This window comes from Lissotriton vulgaris, chromosome 1_1, assembly GCF_964263255.1.
Source record: "Lissotriton vulgaris chromosome 1_1, aLisVul1.2, whole genome shotgun sequence".
NCBI lineage: Eukaryota > Metazoa > Chordata > Amphibia > Caudata > Salamandridae > Lissotriton > Lissotriton vulgaris.
Window position 1 is genome coordinate 934,195,936 of NC_141685.1, and position 21,353 is coordinate 934,217,288.

The following is a 21,353-nucleotide window of genomic DNA, read 5'->3' on the forward strand; positions in this document are numbered from 1 at the left end:
CATGATTTCACAATGACATCTCCATATGTTGCAGCATAGGTTGCCAAATCTTCAGCCCTAGTTGTTTTTTCTTCAGTGATTTGATACGATACAAATTAAATTCAAGATAAAATACATTATTGAACTTAGCTCGCCACATTTCAAAGGATGGGGCCTCTGGTTTCAACCACATCGTGGCGATGCATAATCGAGCTACAGCCATCGCCATAAAGATAAAATACCGATAAGGATAACAAATCTGTATAGCTTCTCTGTCTTTCGACACCACAAATAGCAACAGCTCACGACTTATAGAAAAATGCAGCTTAGTTGTTTCAAGCAGAAATTGTTCAAGACATTAAAAAAATTGACTAATCACGTTACAGTCAAAAAATGTGTGTACAGTGTCCATTTCCTCAGTTTTACACCTAAAGCATTTACCATCGTGAGCATCACCCCATTTCATCATTTTAACTGGCGTAACTATAGATTAAACACAGTTTTATAATGTTGGGTGCGTAAATTTGCAGTCAAAATCACTTCGCCCGTCAAGTCAATCAAATCTTGCAAAAATAAACCAGAGCTGCCCAGTCTAGCCTGCCATTTCGCATCTTGAGCTGATATATCATCACATTGCTTTGAAAGTAATATTTCGTACAGAATACCAATCTTTACCCCTTTTAACAGAGCCTCCAGAAATTCATTACGTAAAAAAGTCTGTGATCCACACTGTTTACATAAGAAATCACGCAGCTGAAATCATTCTTCGATATTGTATACATTTCCGTTAATTCCATAAAGGAAGTCAATGCTCCATCTTTATACATATCCCCTAAACAGCGGACCCCCTTATGTCTCCAGGTTTTCTTCTTTATATCCCAAAATATCAGCTGAAATATTTCCATAGAGTCAAGGGGGTATAGAAATTAATCCGTTTTATAGACAAAATCTTACTCAACCATTTCCATCCCTTGTAAGCTGCAGTCATAGTTCTAAATCTTGTACGTTTAAAATAACTAGGTTCAAAAAATGTAAACAGAGACTCACACGCCTGATCGCCTAGTAACATCTGATAGATATTAGGTGATTCGAACTGCCTTGTTCCCCCCCCCCCCCCACAGCCAAATACTTCATATTTTGCATAAGACATATATTTTGCATAAGACATACCAAATCATAAAAAGCAAAACTCGGAACACCCCATCCCCCTTGTGCCAATGGTAGCATCATATATTTCGAAGCGCGTCGCGCTCTCTTCCACCCCCAGATAAACCTATCCGTAATAGATTGAAGCTGCGTTAATTGTACCAGTGTCAACTCCAGAGGCACCGTCCGAAAATAAAAGAGCACTTTAGGGAGTATACGTATCTTTATCACATTGTTAAATGTAAACATTCTACCTTTTCTAGCTGTCTTTTGACAGACCCTAATAAATCAGCCAAGTTTACATCTATTTACTCCTGGAGTGACATCCTGATTTTAATCCCCAAATACTTGGCCTCTGGTGTTACACGTTGCTCGCCTGGGCACAGCCCCACCATACAAACAACCTGGGTTTTAGAGATGTTCAATTTATATCCAGGAACCTGACCAAACTCTTGAGTCAGACATTCGATCTCACGTAGTGCTTGCACAGGGTCCGATGTCACAACCGCGATATCATCAGCGTAAGTCAGAACTCGAACTTCATATTCGCCTACTGGCATTGATTGTATGGAGTTAGTGGACTCCAGTAGCTGCAGCAGTGGTTCAATATAAATAGCAAAAAGCAAGGGGGAACATGGGCATCCTTGCCGTGTACCCCTGGTAATATAAACAAAAGATGATTCATGCCCCATGGTACAGATCTTAGCCAGAGGTCGCTTATACATGGTCTGCAATGCCTGCAAAAACTGAGGTCCAAACCCCATCTTGCACATTATAGACCATAAAAAAGCCCATGTGAAACGATCAAATGCTTTTTCAGCATCCAATAAAATAATACCAATATTCTTTTGAAATGCGGTAGGATCATCTATTAACAATATGATCCTGTGCAGATGATTAACCGGGCTTCTACCAGGAAGAAACCTGTGCTGGTGGCGAGATACAAGCGACGGAAGGACTTGTGACAGCCGAGTTGCCAATATTTTAGAATATACTTTTGCCACTTAATTGATTAATGATATGGGCCTATATAACCCAGGAGACCTAGGGGGCTTGTCTTTCTTCTTGAAAAGGTTGTATTTTTCTTTGACGTACTTTAATTATGATTTACAAACAAAGAATAATATGGAGGTAAAGGAACACTCGAATATACCTTTATTGAAACTAGTATTTATATCTTACGCTCTAGGTGTTTCTTTTGTGCACTTCTAACTTGTATGGTCTATAGAGTTGCCAAGACTTCCAGAGGGCCGTCACAAGTAAAGGTTAGGTAAGACGAGTATGGACAGGGTGTTTGTCCTGGGCACTCCTCTTTTTATAAACCCACCCTGAGGTGCTAGGAAGGTTATTAATCTGTTCTCTGTGCCCCTGTGACTAGCACCAGTCTGGGTTGAGGGAGGAGACATACTTATCAGTGCCACTGTGATATAGTGGACATGGGCTGAAACCCTCCTTATGTGCCGAGTAAGGCTTGGCTCATCCGGGTCAAGTTAGACAGTCACCAGTTAAAGAGCGTTAGTATCGCTCAGGGATGCCAAGTGTTCAGTCTCGGACTTAAAAAAAAAATTGAAAAGTGCTTTGTGGAATGCTTGAATTTTGGGAGCCACAATCTAAGTCCACTGTTTGGGCCACCATTTCACTCTGGATAGAGGCCGGCCATATGCAAAATCAGAGATAGCCATGCTCCAATAGGAAAGCCCCATCCTGAACTACATGTCAAGGTCGCCTCCATCCAGAAAATCAACCAGCCAGGGAATAGTTTCAGCCTTTTTGGGCCTCATCAGAGAGATACTGCTTAAGCTCACTGGCACAGTGGGCATGGGAGTAATGTCTGGGCGAATCCATCTCTTCCCACTTTAAAAAACAAGCATTTACAATGCAATGGGGCTCACACTTGCGAGGCCACCACCACGTCCACCACCACCACGTCCACCACCACCACATCCACCACGACTATGTCCACCACGACTACGTCCACCAACACCATGTCCACCACGTCCACCACCACACCCACGTCCACCACTACGACCACGTCCACCACCACCATGTCCACCACCACCACCATGTCAACCACCACCACCATGTCCACCACCACGGCCACCACCATGGCCACCACCACCACGTCTACCTCCACCACCACTTCCACTACCACCACCACGTCCAGCAAGTCCACCACAACATCCACCACCACCATGTCCACCACCACCATGTCCACCACCACGGCCACCACCACGAGGCCACTACCATGTCCACTACCACCTCTACCTCCACCTCCACCACATCCACTCCCACCACCAAGTCCACCACTACATCCACCACCACCAAGTCCACTCTACTCAATGCAAAATGCACTCCAAATACCAATCAGTGCCACATAGTTACACACCACATAATTGCACTGCACTCAATGCAACATACACTCCAAATACCACACAGTGCCACATAATTGCACTGCACTCAATGCAACATACACTCCAAACAATACCACTCAGTGCCACGTAATTACACGCCACACAATTACACTCTACTGAGTACAACATACACTCCTCATAATACCAGTCAGTGCCACATAATTACACGCCACATAATTACACTGCACTCAATGCAACATACACTCCAAGCAATAATACTCAGTGCCACATAATTACATGCCACATTATTACACTCTACTAAATGCAACACACACTCCACACAATACCACTCAGTGCCACATAATTATATGCTACATAATTACACTGCACTAAATGCAACGTACACTCCATACAAAACCACTCAGTGCCACATAATTACACACCACACAATTACACTCTACTGAATACAACATACACTCCACACAACACCACAGTGCCACATATTTATATGCTACAGAATTACACTGCGCTCAACGAAACATACACTCCAAATACCACTCAGTGCCACATAATTACACACCACATAATTACTCTCTACTGAATAAAACACACACTCCAAACAATACCACTCCGTGCCACATAATTATATGCTACATAATTACAATACAACATACACTCCAAACAATACCACTCAGTGCCACATAGTTACACGCCACACAATTACACTCTACTGAATACAACATACACTGCTCATACCACTCAGTGCCTCATAATAATATGCTACACAATTACACTGCGCTCAACGCAACATACACTCCAAATACCACTCAGTGACACATTATTACACAACACATAATCACACTGCACTCAATGCAACATACACTCCAAACAATACCACTCCATGCCACATAATTACACGCCACATAATTACTCTATCACCCTCACTCTATCTATCTATCGCCTTCACTCTATCGCCCAGGCTCTATCAAACGCCCCTCACTACCTATACATCGCCCTCACTCGATCCATCGCCCTCAATCGATCCATCGCCCTCACTCTATCTATATATCGCCCATCGCCCTCACTCGATCCATCGCCCTCACTCGATCCATCGCCCTCACTCTATATATCACCCTCCCCCTATCTATCGCCCTCCCCCTATCTATCGCCCTCCCCCTATCTATTGCCCTCCCCCTATCTATTGCCCTCCCCCTATCTATTGCCCTCCCCCTATCTATTGCCCTCCCCCTATCTCTCTATCGCCCTCCCTCTCTCTATTGCCCTCCCCCTCTCTATCGCCCTCCCCCTCTCTATCGCCCTCCCCCTATCTCTCTATCGCCCTCCCTCTATCTCTCTATCGCTCTCCCTCTATCTCTCTATCGCCCTCCCTCTATCTCTCTATCGCCCTCCCTACATCTCTCCATCGCCCTCCCTACATCTCTCCATCGCCCTCCCTCTATCTCTCCATCGCCCTTCCTCTATCTCTCCATCGCCCTCCCTCTATCTATCTATCGCATCACCACAGCATCACTCAGCACCGCCACAGCATCACTCAGCGCCGCCACAGCATCACTCAGCACCGCCACAGCATCACTCAGCACCGCCACAGCATCACTCAGCACCGCCACAGCATCACTCAGCACCGCCACAGCATCACTCAGCACCGCCACAGCATCACTCAGCACCGCCACAGCATCACTCAGCACCGCCACAGCATCACTCAGCACCGCTACAGCATCACTCAGCACCGCCACAGCATCACTCTGGGGCACCACAACATCACTATGCGCTACCACAGCATCACTGAATGCCACAGCATCACTCGTCACCACCACAACATCACTCGTCACCACCACAACATCACTCGTCACCATCACAACATCACTCGTCACCACCACAACATCAATCTGTGCAACCATTCAACAACAACTGGTTCAAATATGTTCTCTCAATGTTTCAAGCTTCATTACAAATATCTCAAAAAGATGTTACTATTTCACTTCTGTTCTTGGATTTTCGTCACAATAAAATACACTGAACATTATCTTCACAAAAGTTATTTACAACAGTTTAAGCTATTACCATTATAAATTACAATAGCTTTTACTTAAGAATTATTTAAAAAAATAAAAGCCATTGTTATTTGTAATATCAATACATCCAAGTCACGTAAATACAACACATATTGCATTACAAATACTATAGGTGTCACATTTGCGAAAGTTAAAACTATTGGCATTGTAAATGACAAAGCTATTAATTTCGCCATTTTCAAAACCAACACATAAATAAAAAATGTGTCATTTACAATACCAATAGCTCAAACTTTCCTAATGCAAGACCTATTGCATTGCAAATGCTTGTTATTAAGTGGTCCAAAACACAGCAGCCAGAGTCCTACACAAAATACCTAGGCATCAATCAGCCACACCGGCCTTAACAGCCACAGTCTGATATCAGGGTTGTGACATTTACAAACAGTTGCTGTTATTACATAAAAAAAAAAAATAACTGCTCTGCCTTGTGTCCTTTATAGCTAATTGGGTTCTGGTCCTAAAACGTTTGGAAAGCGCTGGGTTATACATACATACATACATACATACATTTTATTTTTATTTTAAGAGGAGTGTGTTCTGCTTTACAAGATCAACAACAATTCAATCCCAGCAGGCAGATTGAATCAGTTTAAAATACTCATGAACACACATGGAAATTAATTTTGAAAATATCAAGAACAATCCTTAAACTTGTAACTTGGTCTGGTCAACCTTCATAGATGCTGTGCAATAAATAAATGAAGTGCTGCTGGCATAGTGCACAAACTTAGTGTGAGAATTAGTGATCTTGTGTATAAAGTACAGTGAAAAGCTGAATCAAGTCATAAGACTTCATAAAGCATTGGGAAAGCTAATAGGTTAAAAGGGCAAGACCTATCAGTCTTGACAATGCCTTTGTCATAGGCAAAAAAAAAAGGGCAAAGATGTGAGCATATCATTGCGTCATAAAGCTACAGCAACGCAGCATGATGCTGTGCACATGCATCATCATGCAAGTGAGCACATACATTATAACACAGACGTCATTTTTTTTTTTTTTACTTACCATTCCAAGATGGCGGATTCCATTCTTGGAGCAGTAAATAAAACAAGCATTGGAAATGCAATAGGTCTCGCATTAGGAAAGTTTGAGCTATTGGTATTGTAAATGACACTTTTTTTTATTTATGTGTTGGTTTTGAAAGTAGCAAAATTAATAGCTTTGTCAGTTACAATGTCAATAGTGTTAACTTTTGCAAATGTGACACCTATAGCATTTGTAATGCAATGTGTGTTGTATTTACATGACTTAGAGGTCTTGATATTACAAATAACAATGGCTTTTAATTTTGTAAATAATTAATACTTAAATAAAAGTTATTGTAATTTATAATGGCAATAGCTTAAACGTTTGTAAATAACTTTTGTGAAGATTATGTTCAGTGTATTTTATTGTGACGAAAATCCAAGAACATTGCATTTGCACCTACACACACACAGAGCCACACACACACACACATATAGATGTGGTAGTGGTGGATCTGGGGAATATGGTGGTGGTGGATGTGGTGGTGGTGGTGATGGTGGATGTGGTGGTGGTGGTGATGGTGGATGTGGTGGTGATGGTGGTGGATGAGGGGGTGGATGTGGTGGTGGATGTGGTGGTGGATGTGGAGGTGGTGGATGTGGTGGTTGTGGTTGTGGATGTGGTGAAAGTGATGGTGGTGGGTGTGGTGGATGTGGTGGTGGTGGATGTGGAGGTGGTGGATGTGGAGGTGGATGTGGAGGTGGTGGATGTGGTGGTGGTGGATGCGGTGGTGGATGTGGTGGTGGTGGTGGATGTGGTGGTGGTGGTGGATGTGGTGGTGGTGGTGGATGTGGTGGTGGTGGATGAGGTGGTGGAGGTGGTGGATGTGGTGGTGGTGGTGGGTGCGGTGGTGGTGGAAGTGGTGGATGTGGTGGATGTGGTGGTGGATGTGGCGGTGGTGGATGTGGAGGTCATGGTGGATGTGGTGGTGATGGTGGATGTGGTGGTGGATGCGGTGGATGTGGTGGTGGTGGATGCAGTGGATGTGGTGATGGTGGATGCGGTGGTGGTGGTGGATGGGGTGGTGGTTGTAGTGGATGTGGTGGTGGATGTAGTGGTGGTGGATGCAGTGGTGGTGGATGCAGTGGTGGTGGATGCGGTGGATGTCATGGTGGATGTGAAGGTGATGGTGGATGTGGTGGATGCGGTGGTGGTGGATGTGGTGGTGGATGCGGTGGTGGTGGTGGATGGGGTGGTGGATGTCATGGTGGATATGGAGGTGATGGTGGATGTGGTGGTGGATGTGGTGGTGGATGTGATGGTGGTGGGTGCACCTACACACACACAGAGCCACACACACACACACACACACATATAGATGTGGTAGTGGTGGATCTGGGGGATATGGTGGTGGTGGATGTAGTGGTGGATGTGGTAGTGGTGTTGATGGTGGCTGTGGTGGTGATGGTGGTGGATGAGGGGGTGGATGTGGTGGTGGATGTGGTGGTGGTGGATGTGGGGGGGTGGATGTGGTGGTTGTGGTGAAAGTGGTGGTGGATGTGGTGGTGGAAGTGATGGTGGTGGGTGTGGTGGGTGTGGTGGGTGTGGTGGATGTGGTGGTGGTGGATGCAGTGGTGGATGAGGTGGTGGATGTGGTGGTGGATGTGGTGGTGGTGGTGGATGCGGTGGTGGATGCGGTGGTGGATGTGGTGGTGGTGGATGTGGTGGATGAGGTGGTGGTGGTGGATGCGGTGAATGTGGTGGTGGATGTGGTGGTGGTGGTGGATGTGGTGGTGGTGGTGGTGAATGTGGTAGTGGTGGTGGATGTGGCAGTGGTGGATGTGGCAGTGGTGGATGTGGCAGTGGTGGATGTGGCGGTGGATGTCATGGTGGAGGTGGTGGTGGATGTGGTGGCGGTGGTGGGTGTGGAAGTGGTGGATGCAGTGGATGTGGTGATGGTGGATGCGGTGTTGGTGGTGGATGCGGTGGTGGTGGTAGTGGTGGATGGGGTGGTGGATGTGATGGTGGTGGGTGCACCTACACACACACACAGCCACACACACACATATAGATGTGGTAGTGGTGGATCTGGGGGATATGGTGGTGGTGGATGTAGTGGTGGATGTGGTAGTGGTGTTGATGGTGGATGTGGTGGTGAAGGTGGTGGATGAGGGGGTGGATGAGGGGGTGGATGTGGTGGTGGATGTGGTGGTGGTGGATGCGGTGGTGGTGGATGGGGTGGTGGTTGTAGTGGATGTGGTGGTGGATGTAGTGGTGGTGGATGCAGTGGTGGTGGATGCAGTGGTGGTGGATGCGGTGGTGGTGGATGCGGTGGATGTGGCGGTGGATGTCATGGTGGATGTGGAGGTGATGGTGGATGTGATGGTGGATGTGGTATATGTGGTGGTGGATGTGGTGGTGGTGGTGGATGCGGTGGCGGTGGTGGATGGGGTGGTGGTTGTGGTGGATGTCATGGTGGATATGGAGGTGATGGTGGATGTGGTGGTAGATGTGATGGTGGTGGGTGCACCTACACACACACAGAGCCACACACACACACACATATAGATGTAGTAGTGGTGGATCTGGGGGATATGGTGGTGGTGGATGTAGTGGTTGATGTGGTAGTGGTGTTGATGGTGGATGTGGTGGTGATGGTGGTGGATGAGGGGGTGGATGTGGTGGTGGATGTGGTGGTGGATGTGGTGGTGGTGGATGTGGGGGTGGTGGTTGTGGTGAAAGTGGTGGTGGATGTGGTGGTGGAAGTGATGGTGGTGGGTGTGGTGGATGTGGTGGTGGTGGATGCAGTGGTGGATGTGGTGGTGGTGGTGGTGGATGTGGTGGTGGTGGTGGATGCGGTGGTGGATGTGGTGGTGGTAGATGTGGTGGTGGATGTGCTGGTGGTGGTGGATGTGGTGGTGGTGGATGAGGTGGTGGTGGTGGATGAGGTGGTGGTGGTGGATGCGGTGAATGTGGTGGTGGATGTGGTGGTGGTGGTGGATGTGGTGGTGGTGGTGGATGTGGTGGTGGTGGTGAATGTGGTGGTGGTGGTGAATGTGGTGGTGGTGGTGGATGTGGAGGTGGTGGGGAATGTGGTAGTGGTGGTGGATGTGGCAGTGGTGGATGTGGTGGATGTGGTGGTGGATGTGGCGGTGGATGTGGCGGTGCATGTCATGGTGGAGGTGGTGGTGGATGTGGTGGTGGATGTGGTGGTGTAGGTGAATGTGGTGGTGGTGAATGTGGTGGTGGTGGTGGATATGGTGGTGGTGGTGAATGTGGTAGTGGTGGTGGGTGTGGTGGTGGATGTGGCAGTGGTGGATGTGGTGGATGTGGTGGTGGATGTGGCGGTGCATGTGGAGGTGGTGGTGGATGTGGTGGCGGTGGTGGATGTGGTGGTCGATGTGGTAGTGGTAGATGTAGTGGATGTGGTGATGGTGGATGCGGTGGTGGTGGTAGTGGTGGATGTGGTGGATGGTGTGGTGGTGGTGGATGCGGTGGTGATGGATGTGGTGGATGTGGTGGTGGTGGATGTGGTGGTGGTGGATGTGGTGGATGTGGAGGTGATGGTGGATGTAATGGTGGATGTGGTGGGGATGGTGGATGTGGTGGGGATGGTGGATGTGGTGGTGGATGTGGTGGATGCGGTGGTGGTGGTGAATGTGGTGGTGGATGTGGTGGTGGTGGATGCGGTGGTGGTGGAAGTGGTGGTGGATGTGGTGGTGGATGTGGTGGTGGTGGTGGTGGTGGTGGTGGTGGTGGTGGATGTGGTGGTGGTGGTGGATGTGGTAGTGGTGGTGGATGTGGTAGTGGTGGTGGATGTGGTAGTGGTGGTGGATGTGGCAGCGGTAGATGTGGTGGATGTGGTGGTGGATGTGGTGGTGGATGTCATGGTGGAGGTGGTGGTGAATGTGGTGGTGGTGGTGGATGTGGTGGTGGATGTGGTGGTGGATGCAGTGGATGTGGTGATGGTGGATGCGGTGGTGGTGGTGGATGCGGTGGTGGTGGTGGTGGTGGTTGTAGTGGATGTGGTGGTGGATGTAGTGGTGGATGTGGTGGTGGTGGATTGGGTGGATGTGGTGGTGGATGTGGAGGTGATGGTGGATGTGGTGGTGGATGTGATGGTGGATGTGGTGGTGATGGTTGATGTGGTGGTGGATGTGGTGGTGGTGGTGGATGCGGTGGTGGATGGGGTGGATGTGGTGGTGGATGTAGTGGTGGTGGGTGTGGTGGTGTTGTTGGATGCGGTGGTGGTGGATGTGGTGGTGGTGGATGCGGTGGTGGATGCGGTGGTGGATGTGGTGGATGTGGTGGATGTGGTGGATGTGGTGGATGTGGTGGATGTGGTGGATGTGGTGGTGGTGGATGAGGTGGTGGTGGATGTGGTGGTGGATGACGTGGTGGTGGATGCAGTGGTGGTGGATGTGGTGGTGGATGTGGTAGTGGATGTGGTAGTGGTGGTGGTGGATGTGGCGGTGGATGTCATGGTGGAGGTGGTGGTGGATGTGGTGGTGGATGTGGTGGTGGATGTGGTGATGGTGGATGCGGTGGTGGTGGTGGATGCGGTGGTGGTGGTAGTGGTGGATGGGGTGGTGGTGGATGTGGAGGTGATGGTGGATGTGATGGTGAATGTGGTGGTGGTGGATGTGATGGTGGATGTGATGGTGGATGTGGTGGTGATGGTGGATGTGGTGGTGGATGTGGCGGTGGATGTCATGGTGAATGTGTGCCTAGAAGCACTATACCTCCCATCATATAGGTCAACATGTTGCTGAGAATGGTGATAAATAGCACGTTCTAGTCTGCTCTACCTGCATGTATGGTTCATCCCATTGAATTTTTCATTAATATATGTTTTATTTTTTTTAAAACGATTAAACCAAGACCAGGGTGCAATGTGTTAAATGTGCATAACGGCACAATCACATTACAGAGGCCATGTGACTTTTAGAGACACGTTTCCCTGTGTAACAGTCCTTGCAATGTGCAATCTGAGACAGAAAACTATTTTTCCCATGTCAATTCTGCTGTACCGTTGTAAAAAATGGACTTTGACACTGTAGTCATAAATGTGTGAAGGTAGTGCGTTTTAAGTTCCGCTGTTTCAAAAAATGTGTATTATGGAACCAAATTTATTTCACTGCAATGACAGAAAACGGGTCGATCTATCGACAGACAATAGTATGTAATTGACGTGGGTAAACGTGGCTGGTCATCGCCTTTTTTACATATCACAAAATAAAACCAGACGGAGGGCATTGCTGTGGGGAGGGGGGAGGAGAAATGCGACATGGCGGGCAGGGGAGGGGGCGGAGCGGGGAGAGGGTGTTAAGCAGCAGGGGCCTTTGAAGTGAAGCTAAGCTTTACTTCAAAGGTGTGGGAGGAGTGCGGCTAAAGGAACAGACGGCGATTTGGTGATGTGCACGCGCATTTTAAGTCAATGCGCAAGCGCATTGACCTAAAAGCCACGGGCACAGCACCAAATCACCAAGTTGGGTAAAGTCTGTTTAAGCCCCTATAGAGCTTCGCCAACTATGCGCATGCGCACAGCAGGCGAGCCCTAAAAATTAAAGGGTCTCAAAAGCGCACATTAGAAAAAGGGGGCAGCCCAGCAGCAATTGGTCGCTGTAGGCCCTCTAAAAAAAGTTTTGAAAAAATAAAAAGAACATTTATTTATTTCATGTCCCACGTCAAAATAGGCAGGGGAACAACAGAGGAGCGGTTGAAAAGAAGTCAATGTGTAGGAAATATTAGTATAAGGAAAAACAAGCATTTACAATGCAACGGTTTTGCCTTTGCAGAAGTTAGAGCTATTTGCATTGTAAATGACAACATTTTTATTTATGTGTTGGTTTGGAAAACAGATAAATAAATGGCATTGTCATTTACAATGCCAATAGCTTAATCTCTCGCAAATGCCACACACACACACACAGAGAGCCCCCCCACACAGAGCCCCCCCTCACACACCCACACAGAGTTCCCCCCCACCCCCCACACACCCTGCGCTGGGGCAAGCAAGGGAGACAACTCTCGGATGCAAGTATCTTCAGAGAATAGTTACTGTTTGTGCACATGGCGCTGAGGCAAGGAGATACACCGATGTACACTCACCTGAGAGCATCGCTAGTGTTTGTCCTTGCACTGTAATCTCAAGGCACTGGAGCGAGGATTAGATCAGTATCAAGCCTCCTGCAAGGATTGCTAGTGACTGTCCCTTTCGCATGAACCTTAAGACGCTGGACAGAAGATGCGACGAGACACCAGCCCCTAGAGAGAATCGCTCGTGCTTGTCCTCAGAGGGTGTTCTGAGGTCGCTGGAGCAAGGCAGCCCGCTCGCAGACACAAGTTCTTGAAAGGATCAACGCTGTTTGTTTGTCCTTGCGCAGTGTCCTCAAGGCGCTGGACTCTGTCGCACGGGAAGCAGCATTCAGACACCAGACACTTGAGAGAATCGCTTGCGTCTGTCCTCTGAGAGTGTTCTCAAGGCGCTGGAGCATGGGAACTGCTCGTAGACACAATCTCTTGAAAGGATCGATATTGCGTGTCCTTGCAGTGTCCTCAATGCTCTGAAGCACAGCACACAGCGCTCAGACACAAGCCTCCTGGTAGGATCGACACTGCTTGTTGTTTACAGTGATCTCAAGGCGCTGGATCAAGGAGACTGCACTGAGGCACAAATCTCCCGAGTCGGACACTAGTGTGTCTCTTTCCGCAAGAAACTGGATCAAGGGAGTCAGCACTCAGGTATAATCGTTTTGTGGGGATTTCTACTGCTCGTCCTCGCACGGTGACCCCCAGGCGCAGGGGTCTGGGTGACAGGACCGGAGCAAAGGAGACAGCAGCACCACACGTCTCCTAAAACTGTGTCTACCTCTTGTCCTTCCACCGTGACCTCCAGGCGCAGGAGCGTGAGAGGTAGCACTAACACACACGCCCCCTGACATGATCTCTACTGCTTGTTCTTGCAGGGAACCTCGCGGCGCTGTAGCACGGTGACAGCAGCGGCATGCAAGCATTGCAAGATGATTGCTACTGCTTGTCCTTGCACAGTGACCTCCAGGCGCTACAGCATGGCTGCAGCGGTCAGGCACAATATTCTTGATAGGGTCGGAACTGGTTGTTCTTGCACATTGTCTTCAAGGCGCTGGAGCGGGGAGATTGTACTAAATCACATGCTGTCTTAGAGGATCACTACTGCTTGTCCTGGCAATGCTCAAGGCGTTGAAGCATTAGAGGCATTCCTAAGACACAAGCCGCCTCAGAGAATCGCTACTGCATCTCCTTGCACAGTGACCTCAGGGCGCTACAGCATTGGGACGGGAGAGGGAAACACTACTTTCACAATGACCTCAAGGCGCTGGACTAAGGAGACTGCACTAAGACACAAGCCGCCTCAGGGGATCGCTACTGCTTGACCTTGTGCAATATCCTCGGGGCGGGAATGGACAGCGGGAGGGGGGGTGGGAGCGGGCACATGGACAGCGGGAGGGGGTATCGGGCACACGGACAGCGGGTAGGGGACGGGGGAAGACAGGACAGCAAGCCGTCTTAGAGGATCACTACTGCTTGTCCTGGCAATGCTCAAGGCATTGAAGCATTAGAGGTATTCCTAAGACACAAGCCGCCTCAGAGAATCGCTACTGCTTCTCCTTACATAGTGTCCTCAGGGCGCTAAAGCATTGGGACGGGAGAGGGAAACACTCTCTTAAGAGGATCGACACAGTTTGTCCTTTCACAATGACCTCAAGGCGCTGGACTAAGGAGACTGCACTAAGACACAAGCCGCCTCAGGGGATCGCTACTGCTTGACCTTGTGCAATATCCTCGTGGGGGGCGGGAACGGACAGCGGTCGGGGGGGCGGGAACGGACAGCGGGGGTATGATTAGGGATGGACAATGCAAGCCCAAGCATAGACATGGCTCACTATACATCCACTGCAATAAGCAAGCTGATTAAGTGCCTAGACACCGCCGGGTATATGTAGTGCTATACAAATTTTCTCTAGCATGGGTCACAGCATCACTTTCTTGCTTCGCCAACCTCTAGTAAAGAGTACATAACATTAAGAGTAAATAAATAAAATCTTAACGGTAAAAATGTATTTTGTATTTCAGCAGCCAGTGCAGTAGTATGTCGTAGTGCAGGCCACACGACATACAAGGCCAGTAGCTGATCAGAGACGCTACCACACTTGGCCCGCTCATGGTGCGCCGCCATGCTGCAAACTTCTCGCCCGTGCACACACCGTGGTCTGACGCCTTCCCTCCCCGGCATCTGAGAGAACACTCCGGGCAGCATAAAGGTTGACACACTACTCGACCCTTAGCATGCGCAACACCATCAAAATAAAAGCGCCCTTACGTTCCCCAATGCCTTAATGATGCCTCGTCCACAGCCAGCGAGGAAAAGGAAGCGCGAGGCCCGACGCGGGAGTCAAGAGGGGGAGGGGCCGAACAAAGACACAGACAGCGGGACGGGCCCGACGAGGGAGTCAAGAGGGGGGGGCCCGAACAAAGACACGGACAGCGGGAGGGGGGACGGACAGTGGGAGGGGGGCGGGTGAACGGTCTCACGGACAGCGGGAGGGGGGCGGGTGAACGGTCTCACAGACAGCGGGAGGGGGGCCGGGTTAACGGGCACACGGACAAAGGGAGGGGGGGCACTCACCAGAACTTCTTCCGGTGGCGGTCGGCCACGGAATGAGCAAATGAAACCTCGACGACCAAAAAAATAAACCCCGCCCACCGCCGCACTGACGTCCTAAAAGGGGCGGGACTTAAAAAAGACACGGAAACGCCCCCGAATCGGGTTCCGATGGGGAAAGAGTGATTGACAGCCAATCTCTTCCAATGGCTAGCCTCCATTTATGGAGCTAGCCAATGGAAGACAGAGGCGAGACTAAGCCCCATACTGTAGGATCATAAGATTTCGCCCTGGGCGGAGCACCTGCTTCGCAGGTGCTATGGCCAGGGCGAAACCTAAAAAACACAGCAGGTTGGAGAAGCAACGGACGAGTTGATGGAGTGCAGCAACACGGAGAGCATGGGGGCAGGTATTTGGAGGGGAAGCAGCCACGAGAGCAGGAAAACACATGCACTCCTGTAAAGAGCAGAAAGAAATAAGTAGTTCATTGAATGAGAGTAGTAGAGGGATACGAGTCATCCAATCAAACAGATGGTAAAGAAGCTATGCACCAGGGAGTAAGCCAAAATGGAGAAAGCCATCAAATAAGAAGCAAGGCACACAAGATTGACAAGAAAGCCATCAACGATAAGCAATGGGAGGGCCCAAGCCCACTACAAGTTTTGGTATGGTCAACAACAGGTCATTCAACAACAGTGAGATCTAAAAGACCGTCCCATAACGTTGTAGTTGTCTACGGGATTAGATCAGTGGGGTAAAAGTCGGCATGCAAACCTCATAGCAATGCTCATTGAGCTCATGAAGACAAGAACATTTGGTCAACCTAACATCCTCTAATTCTATATGAATATAATGATCATCTGTCAGCTAAATCGTAGGTGCTGGTGTATTACAGAATGGCAGGGTAAAATAGCATCTGTGCTTGATTTTAAAGATATCACTGAACTCAGAATGAGTTGAAATGCATTGAAACATAACACATACAGATTCACCATTAGAAAAGCATGTGCATCAAATGACTTCAAGGGAGGGACAATCCAAGAGTATCTCAATGGAAGGTGGACTGTGGAATTAGAAGCCTTGGGTTATAGTATCTGGTCACTAACCCAACTGCAGACTATAGAGCCGAAAAGCTTCAAGCTTCTCTACATAGCTGCAGCAGACAGGAAAGGAGCTACCAGAGGGAAAACACTTCCAGTAACTAACAAGTACTTACTAAATTATCACAGCATAGAAGGCATACTGAGTTGTAAACAGTCAACGATCAATAATATTTCTGCAGTGGTGCTCATCAATCATAATTCTGACAGATGATTCCACAACAGGTAAAACATAAAAAATAGTCAAGTCAAAAAAGCTACGAAAGCTAAAAATGGTACACAGCTAGGAATATTAATGTGAACTGACAGTATGCTACTTGAATTGTTGTAGATTATTGTAACATGTCCTGACTCAGGAATGTGGTCCATTAACATCACTGCATTTAACCCCTTTGCTGCGTGCGTCGGCCAACGGCTGTCGCAAGCACTACCTCGGTAGTGCTGCGCACGTCCATTGGCCGGCACGGCCCGCCCACCTAATAGAACACCCGCACTGCGGCGGAATTTGCGCCGCGGTAAAGAGGTTAAGGGATTACTCAATTTGTAAAGATCAGGTATGCGCTAACTGTCTTAAACTGTCTGCTCAAAGCAGGAATAGAAGTAGATGACTAGGCGAGCAATACAATGGGGATTGCCAAAAAATAGACTGTTCTCAAACAGAATTCAAAACCTCAAAATATTTGGAAAAAATACAAACAGAAAAAGGTTGTTCCATAGTAGTGATCGCCACACCCCCGTTCCTGATTCTCTGTTTTTCTACAGTTGAAATTCTTCTAAATCGCTACTTGCAATAGGGCTAGATAACTGGAGCACAAGTTCCAAGAAACTAGATGTTTCTTCTTTAATAATCCAAACTGGAAAGTATGGTTTGATGGGTGAGTATCTGATATTTAAGTCAATCATAACTATCACTATTAGAATGAAAGGTGAGTTCTATTTTTTTTTTTTTATAACCTTCCAACAAACTTTGCAACTGAATCTGATCCTGGATTTTTTTACAGAGTCATATTAGCCTCTACAAAAGGTTTATTGTTTGTTGAAAAAAGTCATATTAGCCTCTACAAAGGTTTCTTGTTTGTTGAAAAAAGCCCGCCATGATTGTATTGTAATTGTATTTGTATTTGTATAGCGCTTACTACCCCTGATGAGGTTTGAGGTTTCAAAGCGCCTTACGGCGAGTAGCATGCTACTCCAGACCCAAAAATGATTAGTGGTGGATTAGTAAAGTGAAAATGTAGTTAATTTGAGCGGTGGACATGCGATTTTGTTAGATGGACTTAAAAGGATAATGGGGGAGAGAAAGGTCTAGAAAGAGTTTGAGAGATCATAGTAGTAAGATGAAGTTTGGGATGAGTCAAAGGAGGAATAGGGGAGAGAAGAGTCTAGAAAGTCTAGAGTGGAGGAGGATATATTGAGAGGTATAGGGTGAAATATAGGGTAGTGCATTGGAGAGAGTCAACTTTTTTTACAGGAGGAGTAAAGTGATAATTATATTGATACATATGCATATTTATATCACGAAATACACATATATAGATACATGCATATAATCAAAATAAATGTTTATGTATACATGGATGTGCTGTATATTGTGTTTGAGTATGCTGGTTAGGTAGGAAAGAGCAAACTCTTGAGTAGTCTTCTGAAAATAAGATAGTTATCTGTGGATCTTATGTTCAGGGGTAGTGCCACATTGGGAATTAACTATGTAATAATGGCAGAGGGTCTAATACATCACATAAAAGAATCATCAAATTACACAAGCATAATTCAAAACAGCTGCCACCACTGCAGTGCCCCTGTGAAAGAGATTACTCAAACCTCAGCACCTCTCAGGTTCAGAGCATGAAAAAGGGCTATTTACTAGATCACACAGATAGACTAACACCAACTCATAATACATTGGCTTAAACTGGAACCCTATGCAATGCGTCTATTTGTAACCATAAGATATATGCAAACAGATCATTGGTGAAACATGACTCAACCTAGCTCTCTCAAACTAGTGTTTTTGCATATTTTTTTGCGAACTAAACAGTGTAATTGGCTAATGCTTACCTAAAGTTGGGTGCTGTTGGAAGCCTAAAAATAATTTTATTTAACAAATTATTTTTCACTTTTTTCTTACAATTCAGTTTCCATAAACGCATCAAGGTGCCGAAAATAAGCTACATGAGAATGTAGTTGTCACACTTTCACAACACTAAACTTGTCTGCTGATTAAGTCATTGTAATATTTATATTTTTGCATATGTTTTGAATATGGGTGGCATGCCACAAAATTCAATTATAAAAACAAATTCCCAATTAGAAAATAAAAAGTATTCCCCCCTTTTAACCCCCTGACAAAATAGGCCTTCCTGCAAACATATCAAAAGTATAAAGGGAGGGTCAGAACGAAAAAGACAACGTTGGGGGTGGACAGGAAGACGTTCTCCTGATCAGATGTTTTGTTTATGACAGGGGTGTTAAAACCTCAGAAAACGCCGATTCTGTGTGGGGAGGAGAAGCCAAGTACCTTACCCCCCTGCTCCCCAACGGAAATATACTTTAGCTCAGTTTAGCATTTATTGATTTTTATTATTTTTTCAATGCGGTCATTCGACCAAAATAAACATCACCGGGGAGAGCAGAAGACAACTAAGGGACGAAAATCACCAGAATAGATCAAAACAACTCTCGCCAGCCACGCAATACAGTTATTTCTTAGTGGACACGCAGTTAACGTTCTCAATGCACAGATCAGGTCACAGGATCTGCCCCCCCCCCGTGACAGTCCTCGGCGAAGGAGGCAAACCACATAACGCTGCCGAGAATAGTGGCACACGAACCGAGCATCGCGGCTACTCGAGGCCGGGGATGCTGTGGATATACTAGGCCGCGCGCGAGTGGACCTACCCTGAAGGTCCCGGCGTTCGCTTTGCTTGGCCTGGTGCTCCTTCAGGAGGCGGGAGAGCATGGCTGACTGTACCGGAGCCGGCTGGGGTTCCTACAGTCCTGGGGGCCGCTGTCTGCCGCTGAGACGCCGAAGGATACGGGAAGAGGGCGGCCTCTGCAAGAGAGGGCTGGGCCAAGCACCGTTCAGCGCGAAATACAAACAGTCACTGTTTGCAGAGAGAAAACTGTGTTTGGTTGTTATTGCATCTATGTAATGTTAAGCGTTTACGTTTAGCTGTTAAGCCGGTCGAATTGAATGGGAAGCTGCGTGATTTAACATTACTTACATTTATATGGTTTAATGGGCAAAATATTTACAACTAAAGTTAGTTTTGGATATTTTCATTACATAGCCTGGGATAAGTCACATTCTATGTTGGGGCAGGAGGCTAATTCTATGTCAGGACCGGAGGCGACGATTATGCGTTATTTCTTCACTCTTTATTGTACTGCAAGTGCAAAGTTAAGGACAAATAAAAAGATACAACACTACACTTCCAATGAGTCCCAGGGAGAGTGTCTATAGCAGAGGCTCAACTAGAGCCAAATTGCGGGAGGGCTAATAAACAATCGGGGGGGGGGGGGGGGGGTGTGGGGGGGGGCTATTCTTCCAGCAAAGCCTCCTTAACAAGTAAATGGTCTTTTAAAGACCTGTGAAGTAGTCGGGTGCGGCTGCAATACGACGGGCTCCAGACCAGCCAGCCCACAGCAGCTCAACAACTGTCTGTGTGTGTGCCAGGAAAGTGTGCCTCCTTGCCCCCAACTGCGGACACCCATGCTTTTACGGACACCTTTTGTCGTAATTCTGGGCCCTGCAGGGAGCAAAGCTGTTCCCTGCCCGAGGCCTCAACTTCCTAATGGGGCGCCCTGCACGCCTCCTTGCAGCCCCTCCCGCCCATTGTCATTCTGTCTGTGGCTAATTATCACATACAGAATGACGATGGCAAGTTTGAGCTGTGAAAGCATACAGCCACCCTGAGCCAATGAGGCAGCTCAGCGGGTTGGGTATGCGCTGCCGAGACCAGCGGACACAGAGCAGTGTTGTGTGTGCCATGATCAGGGTTTTCTCCCTAAGGCCATGAAATGGAACAGGCTCTGCCTCGAGTGGCACTTGACATCAGCACTGCTAAAGGTGGTGCGGAAATACACCCACCCCCTTCAAACTCGTGCTCAATGGCATTCTGGTTCGTGCAGTCCTTTCCTTCATCAGCCATAGGTGAAAGTGCAGGCGGCATCCTAAGGGGAAGTGGCAAACTAGGTCTGGACACCAAGACCTCCTTTTAACACTCAGACCCCCCAGGATATAGCGGCATGGATTAGCAAATTTAGCGGCACAAATATGGAAATTTAGCGGCATTTTTGTGGCACTTAATTTTACTCATAATCATTCATTTTCAGTCTGAAATCAATGGAAAATGCTACAGCAGAATATTCCACTTTGCAATAGGCATGTTTAAAGTGTCTGCAGCTCTACGAAAGCACAGCTCCACTGCTTTCTTGCAGTGCGAGAAGCAGAAAATAAAATGGTATTTTAAATACCATTTTATTTTCTGCTTCTTGCGCTGCGAGAAAGCAGTCAGGGGTATGCCTGGTTGGGGTCGGGCGGGAGCATATGTCTGGTTGGAGGTGGGCGAGTGGGTGGGTCAGAGATGAGTGGTTTGCACCACTCTGAGTGCCCTGACTGCTTGGTCGGCCCTGGGGCCAACCAAAGCAGTCATGCGAACTCTACATTTTCTCCATGTAGGCTGCCTACATAGCGAAAATGGCATCCTTACAGGAGCCCGGCGGGGCGCTGCCCGCGACTCCGCACCTATCACAACGCTGTAATTGCAGCGTTGTGATTCGCTACAGGAGGGGAGGGAGCATGCCTGTTCTGGACGGCCCAGGAGCAGTGGAGGCACAGGACCGGGATCAGGTAAGTTTTAGTTATATTCTACCTCATACCCCCGCCCCGTGTAACACCCGCGGGATCCCCTTGCCCCCCCACGACAATTGCGAGCAGCGACTGACCGGACATGTTTTCCTGTTCTGGGGTACTACAAATATTTCCACTATTTAGCAGGAGCTGAAACGGCGCTAGAGGGATGTGTTCCTTTTATACCTCTCACCTCAGGGTAATTGTCAGAAATCTCT

The 21,353-nt window shown here is 47.8% G+C and overlaps 1 protein-coding gene across 2 annotated transcripts in view; it reads right to left on the minus strand.

The window, feature by feature from the left end:
• The window catches only part of BLOC1S1 (biogenesis of lysosomal organelles complex 1 subunit 1), a 138,550-nt gene extending 119,153 nt beyond the window's left edge, over positions 1-19,397 (minus strand). The window contains exon 1 of one of the 2 annotated variants that reach the window (XM_086959127.1): positions 19,182-19,397. In XM_086959127.1, coding sequence (XP_086815253.1) covers positions 19,182-19,242 — 61 coding nt within the window. In that variant the 5' untranslated portion in view covers positions 19,243-19,397. The remainder of the gene's footprint in view (positions 1-19,181) is intronic. The other variant, XM_086959126.1, reaches the window with a different exon arrangement.
• Positions 19,398-21,353: the final 1,956 nt, after the last annotated feature.